The sequence below is a fragment of the Neolamprologus brichardi genome, unplaced genomic scaffold (genome assembly GCF_056152115.1).
Source record: "Neolamprologus brichardi isolate AB-2024 unplaced genomic scaffold, ASM5615211v1 NODE_ptg000031l+_length_7269946_cov_1, whole genome shotgun sequence".
NCBI classification, from domain to species: domain Eukaryota; kingdom Metazoa; phylum Chordata; class Actinopteri; order Cichliformes; family Cichlidae; genus Neolamprologus; species Neolamprologus brichardi.
In genome coordinates, this window is record NW_028270136.1 from 3,487,466 (window position 1) to 3,494,839 (window position 7,374).

At 37.9% G+C, this 7,374-nt stretch overlaps 1 protein-coding gene across 2 annotated transcripts in view; it reads left to right on the forward strand.

Moving 5' to 3' along the window:
• Positions 1-7,071, forward strand: part of LOC102796520 (vesicle-fusing ATPase) — a 66,756-nt gene extending 59,685 nt beyond the window's left edge. For both annotated transcript variants that reach the window (XM_087837301.1, XM_087837302.1), the window contains exons 17-20: positions 2,200-2,334; positions 2,695-2,808; positions 3,256-3,311; positions 5,897-7,071. In XM_087837301.1, the coding sequence (XP_087693427.1) occupies positions 2,200-2,334; positions 2,695-2,808; positions 3,256-3,311; positions 5,897-5,918 (327 nt within the window). In that variant the 3' untranslated portion in view covers positions 5,919-7,071. The remainder of the gene's footprint in view (positions 1-2,199; positions 2,335-2,694; positions 2,809-3,255; positions 3,312-5,896) is intronic.
• The last annotated feature ends 303 nt before the right edge of the window (positions 7,072-7,374 follow it).

Here is a 7,374-nt window from a genome sequence, read left to right on the forward strand (position 1 = left end):
CGTCTCTGTCCAGTGGGTAGGTTACACCACTTTATGCCACTTCTAAAATTCATTGTTTGCCAGTTAGCAAGAGAAGTACTGGCATGTGGATTTGATTAGTTTTCAATAGAAGTGCTAGCTAATTCCCCCCATTATTAGGCTTTGTGCTAAGCTAAGCTAGGTTACAGCTTAGCAAAGAACAGATAAATATACATCCAAATGTTTAACTAATGTGTGTTATAATGAGGTGCTATCCATGAATTCCATGTTTTGGATTTTTTATTTTTTACTTAGTTACTTTTCCTGTTCCTTAACATAAAAATACTAAGAGTCCCAGTTTACTTTTTTTATGTAGTAAGAATTCTTTTTTTTTAAATTTTTTTTTATCATTTTTACAAGATATTTTCAACATTATTATGACTTTAGCGTATACAGGTTAAACCTCAATAAGCCGTAGCTTTCTGTCATATATTTTCAGTCCTGTCGTCTGGCTGCTATGGGTTACAAAGTGTCTGTAGGTAGGGCTGGGCCATATTATACCGTTCACGGTAATACCGGTACAATGTTAGGCAACGATAAGAAAATGAAATATCGCAATAGAATATGGGTAAAACGTGCATGCACAGTGCCTTTGTTTTCATACGCACATGGCCGATTGTTGAGTGAAACGGATGAACCAGAATTTGGTTTGTAAAAATGGTGCAAGATCAGTGATGTGGAACTGGTTTGGTGTTTGTCAGATACAAAACAAAGCACATTTTTTGTAGAACATGCAAGCGGGCCGTCGTTATTGCCGTATTTGTCGGACTAAGGTGCTCGTAAATCTGGAAGTAATCTGGGTCCTAAACTCTGTCAACTTCTGGTCCCAAAGTCAAACGAACATCACTGAGAGTTAAAAACTGTCTAAATTCTTTCATCTTTAATAAAACGATCAGCATTGCTGCTTTACCAGGTGTAACTATGAAGTTTAACATCCAGGCATTCATAAAAACTGAATTTATTACATTTAACGGAGTTAGAAGTTAGCAGGAAGCTAGCGGAAGTTAGCTTGCTAGTTTCACTAGTTACCTAATCATGATATAGCATGTTCTGACTGAGAGATTTCTGAAAAAATCAAACGTACTGCTCTGCTATCACTTCCAACATAAATGAAGACAGGAAACTAAACAGCAGTGATGTTTGCAGGGTTACTGAAGTTGGGCTAGGTGGTATATAATGATGTGCTACGTGATCGCTAGCGACACAGCTATGTTAGCATAACATAAACAGTGACGCTGGAGGATGAATGCTAACACTTTTCCCCTCGATAAAAGTTAATGTGAGGGTTCCTGGTGGTTAGGGACAAATGTAATCGCATGGCAGGATGCTGTAAACGGACCAAACTTTAGTCAGGAGAACAACTGAGATAATCCTTCCACAATACGAGGTTAGTCATTAATATACTGCAACAACATGGGAATAGAGCAGCTGTGATAGAATACAGCATTAATGAATCAATGGTACAGAAGTGGATGAAGCAAGAAGAATGAGTTGAATAAAGTTTGATTTATCTGACTGCTTTGTTTCGCTTAATGTGCCTAATAATCCCGTGCACCTTATGGTCCGAAAAATACATATTTGACTTTTTTATTTGGCACACTGCAGTTTAATGTAGCAAAGCACCTCTTTTTAGCTTCAGTAGATATTATACATGGTTATACTCCAGATATGTCAGCCCCTTTCTACTGGAAATGCCTTTTGGTTAAACTTTCAGCAAGGAATTTACATTTGCACTGTTAAATTTTTATATAGCTTTAATGCATTTAAAAAAAAAACAGCTGCTTGTTTAAGTGAAAATAAATGGATGGGGTTTTTTTGCGCTAGTAAAGTTGTGGAGTTGTATTTTGTCTCGCATCAATTATATCGTCAGTTATATCGTTATTGCAAATTTTCAAATATATATCATGATAAATATTTGTGGCCATATTGCCCTGCTCTATCTGTAGGTAATGATGGACATAACAGTGTTTGTTTTTCTGAAAAGTTTTGTGACATGAGGTATGGTAGTAAATTTACTAATAACAAGAAAAACCTTTTGTAAAAATAAAGTCCACACAGGGCTTGTAAGACCTTTAATGAAGGAATTAATCATTCATAAGCACAGAAAATAACTGGATAATTTGCTGTAATTTGTGTTGTAATCAACAACCCACAGAAACAAGTAATTTAAACCTCCTGCAGGGCCGGAAGCTGCTCATCATCGGCACCACCAGCAGGAAGGACGTCCTACAGGAGATGGAGATGTTAGATGCTTTTAGCACCACCATCCATATCCCCAACATCTCTACTGGGGACCAGCTAATCGATGCCTTAGAGGTAAGATGGCCCCATTGTTTCAGACACACAAATGGCCACAACATTCAGTACAGACAACAGAAAAAAATCACGTTCATTTTAGAATAGGCCAGCATGCATGTTTTATTGCTTAAAGATAAAAATAATCATAATTGTGCACTTAAACTAGCACTCAGAGATGAAGGTGCTGAATTATACATAACCACCCCATTCCCAAAAGGATAAATGCATGCGCATACAAAAACAAGAAATCTTGTGGTGAAAAACCTATTTAACTGAAAATAAAAGCCTAGCTGCTAAAGCTGAAATAAAAGCATGTTTTTCCATAGCTTATACCAGAGACTTTGAGTGCTGCTTAAATTGGCTTTACTGTCTTTGCAGCTACTGGGAAGCTTCACAGACAAAGAGCGGGCCAGCATCGCACATCAACTCAAAGGAAAGCGGGTCTGGATAGGCATTAAGAAACTCCTCGTGCTCATCGAGATGTCAATGCAGGTAGAGAAGCAAGGCGACAGATTGAAAAGGTTTTGTGTGTGACAGACGAGTTGACTGATGGTTTAAAGTTTGCTTGGTGATAGGCAGTAGTTTGGGAACTAGCAATAGAAATTCTAACTGGTCCATTTACTAGACCTTGTGTACCCATCCAAATTGTGTTGTTTGCTATATTTTCCAAAAGATGACATTGCTGGAGACAATTTGTGGCCCAAAACTATTTTAACTGTTCAGTATTTATCAGGTTATTACAAATACAATCAAGCTAGAATTGACTAGCATAGTGACTAGAGCCTTAGAAAGAGTTCTAGGGATGTAATGGAGCATCCTAGTGTCACTGCCTAATGTCGTTAGGAAATATGAGATGTGACTGTATGATTCAGTGTGAACTTCTTCCTTCTATTTCTACCACTCTTCAGTTCCTCTCCGTCTTTATTTTGTTGTCTCTAGATGGATCCAGATTACAGAGTGACCAAATTCTTGTCTCTGCTTAGAGACGAGGGGGCGTGAGTACAACTGCTCTGCAACAATTTCATTAACTTTCATTACCTACCATCATCTCTCATCAGCCTAAACCTTCTTATTTTTATCATTATCTCCTTTCCTTTCATATGTTTACCCCTTTTTTTAAAAATAGAGTATCAGGATGTTGGTAGCATCACTGAAAGAGTACACTTAACACATCTCATTTACAACAGCCAAGAACACAATTTTTTTTAAAAGGTTCAATCTTGTATTCCCAGATATAACAGATGCTCCTATTGTGCCAGTAGCACAAAAAGGCTAACAATCAGCTACTCCGTTTTCAACACTTACTAACACTAATGGCTTTATTCTGCAATCACCAGGTTGAATGAAGGTGACCAAATCCGAATATAAGCTGTTGGTCGCTCTCACTGTGTACTGGTAAGGTGAACAACAAAGTGATGAAACTAGAATATGAAGCTGTAGCTTGCTAACAAGGTATTAGCATTTTTACATAGAAATGGTAATTAATGGCCAAATATTACAACATTCACATTAGCATTTATAGTTTATTTTTAGCTAAAATTGGCTATATTAAGGTTGTTGTAAAACCTTAATATAAAAATAGACATAACATACAAAATATATTGAAAGATATAGAAGAGAGCTCCCAGTTATAATGGATTAAAGGTAATTTGTAAAAGAAAAGGAATTATTGTTAATTAAATAATTTAACTTAAAATGTTCCCGATTTTTCATTGATTATATCATCAGCACATCATTTTTTTATCCACATATATAAACATTATCTCATCAGCCTAATATGACAGTCTAAATGTCATGCATGAAGTTTTACTACCCCTTTATTTTATTTCACTATCCCATGGTGCCTTAGTTCATCCTTATTAATCTTTGATTCAGAGTTTAAGTTTGTTTGCATGTTTTAGTTTTTGGCCATTTATATGGATACACCGTAATAAAATGGGAATGGTTGGTGACATTAAAGTCCTGTTTGTGGCACATTAGTATATGTGAGGGGGCAAACTCCTCAAGATGGGTGGTGACCATGGTGGCCATTTAGAATTCGGCCATCTTGGATACAACTTTTGTTTTTTCAATAGGAAGAGGGCCAGGTGACACATCAAACTTATTGGTAATGTCACAAGAAAAACAATGGTGTGCTTGGTTTCAACGTAACTTTATTCTTTCATGAGTTATTTACAAGTTTCTGACCACTTATAAAATGTGTTCAATGTGCTGCCCATTGTGTTGGATTGTCAATGCAACCCTCTTCTCCCACTCTTCACACACTGATAGCAACACCGCAGGAGAAATGCCAGCACAGGCATCCAGTATCCGTAGTTTCAGGTGCTGCATATCTCGTATCTTCATAGACAATTGCCTTCAGATGACCCCAAAGATAAAAGTCTAAGGGGGTCAGATCGGGAAACTGTTCATCTAGGAATGCTCGGACCTGGCACCCATAATGTGGTGGTGCACCATCTTGCTGGAAAAACTCAGGGATGTGCCAGCTTCAGTGCATAAAGAGGGAAACACATCATCATGTCATCAATTTCAAATATCCAGTGGCCTTGAGGTTTCCATTGATGAAGAATGGACCCACTATCGTTGTACCCCATGCACCACACCAAACCATCACTTTTGTTGTTCCAACAGTCTTGGAGGATCCATCCAATGTGGGTTAGTGTCAGACCAATAGCGGTGGTTTTGTTTGTTAACTTCACCATTCACATAAAAGTTTGCCTCATCACTGAACAAAATCTTCTGTGTGAATTGAGGGTCCTGTTCCAATTTTTGTTTTGTCCATTCTGCAAATTCTGTGCGCCGATCTGGGTCATCCTCACTGAGATGCTGCAGTAGCTGGAGTTTGTAAGGGCGCCATTTGTGAGTAGCTAATATCTGCCGAAGGGATGTTCAACTAATGCCACTCTCCAGTGACATGCGACGAGTGCTACGCTGTGGGCTCTTGCTGAATGAAGCTAGGACAGCCACTGATGTTTTTTCATTAGTGACAGTTTTCTTGCGTCCACATTTTGGCAAATCCAACACTGAACCAGTTTCACGAAACTTAGCAAGCAGTTTGCTAACTGTAGCATGGGAGATGGGTGATCTCGTAGGGTGTCTTGCATTGAAATCTGCTGCAATGACCCGGTTACTGCGTTCACCAGATATCAACACAATTTCGATCCGCTCCTCACGTGTTAACCTCTTCGACATGTCAATGGCTGTGAACAAAGAGAAACTTGTAAATAACTCAAAAGAATAAAGTTACGTTGAAACCAAGTCACTTAATCTATGACCTCAGTAAACACTGTCCTCTTTGGTTTATCATCTCAGCTTATTGAATACATTATGATGTTTATTTTGTAAATTACAGTCTTTACAAGGAAGCTGAGAAAGAAGATAAAGCAGCGTACGCTACCGCCATCTTTCACTGACAGTTTCTTGTTTAGTACCCTGTTAAAGCCTGCTCATACCAAACAAAGACTCCAGTGTTGTGGTGGGGGTTGCTAAAATGGTTCAGTCTAAAATGGGAAGTGTGTTGATGGATGCAAGCCAACCTGTAAAACAGCTTGCCTTCTTTTCCCATTCTTCCCTTTTGTAGTGATCGGAGCTTCTATGAGTAGAGCCAACCAGAGGAGCAAACCAAACACACGACAATAGACACGCCACCCAGAAATAAGGAAGAAGAGCAGGAAAAGAAGAGATCTTCCTCCAATCCATCGATGTATTTATCTATGTAACTACACACCTGGTCCAAGAGAGGAACAAACGGGTTCCTCTATAACTCGGCATGTATCTGTAGGCAATACCACCGAATCACTTCCCTCCTACTCGGCATTCTCATCATCAAGTACACATATCAGAGTAAAACACTGGAAGTCGTACTGTTAAAAAATGTTATCTGTAAAAAACTAAAACCTGAAAAAAACAATAGATCATTGTAACAAAAAAAGTGGTGTTATGTGAATCGTGTGTATAAAAAGAAAAAAAAGAAGAGCTAAGAATTTAAGTCATCTATGTTTTTAAGCTATAGTCTTTGTTGTATTTGTTGCATACCTCTCGTCTGGCTGCAGGTAATTATTGTTATTATGTGTCTCCTCACAAGCAGTATCAAACGGAGCACATGCAAAAATGCCGAAGCCTTTTGAATATCAAGATGTGATCACAAAGAGGATGTTAGTGAATATTTAATAGTAGTTAAAAAAGATGATGTTCCATGTGTAAATGTAATCCCTTTAAATATAAAGTATGTTTATGTTCTGTAAATAGTATACATAGATATAACGAAGATTATCATGAACTTAAGACTATTTCAAAATGTATCAGTATCACTCTTCTTCCCTGTTGCTATGGAGATGTTGACTTTACCGGATTAGTGTAATAGTGAAAGTAAATGTTGGATTGATGGCCGGCCTGTCTGTGTTGTGTACGGTACAGTTCAGTTTAGCTCTTATAGTTCTGGCATCATCAGTGTTAAAAACAAATCTATAAATATATCCTCCACTCTGAACATCCAAACCTTGACTACGTCTCTTGGTGGTCCTTTGTGGGAACTCGTGCGCGTGTGAGTGTGTGCGTGGAGTGTCGAATGGGATTGTGCGTTTCAGTCCGTGCATGTGAAGTGTAGAAAGCTGCTGGTTAATTTGCTACATTTGTTTTCTCATGTCATGTGTTCAGTGCTTCCATTGGCATCGTGAGCGTATGTGCGTGTGTGAGTGTAAATATATGTCAACATGCAGATATTGCAATAAAAAAAGAGCACATATGCACAGGAAATGGTGTCATTTCTTTTCTATGTGCCGTCCAGAACAAAAGGCTCTGAGATCCTGTAGATGTATTTTGAATTAACAAAGTGAATATTACATGTAAATTACTATAAAATGTTTATATTTTTATTGAAATTACTGCGTATGAGATAGCGATACCCTTCTGTCGCCTTCTTACGTGTTCACATATAATTGGACACTAAATATTCCGTCATTTAGAATATTCTGGCTTAAATGTCAACGACAGGATTAGCAGACATCAGTGATTAGTTACTCATTCATTCAACTAATTGGCTTCCTGTAAAGACAAATG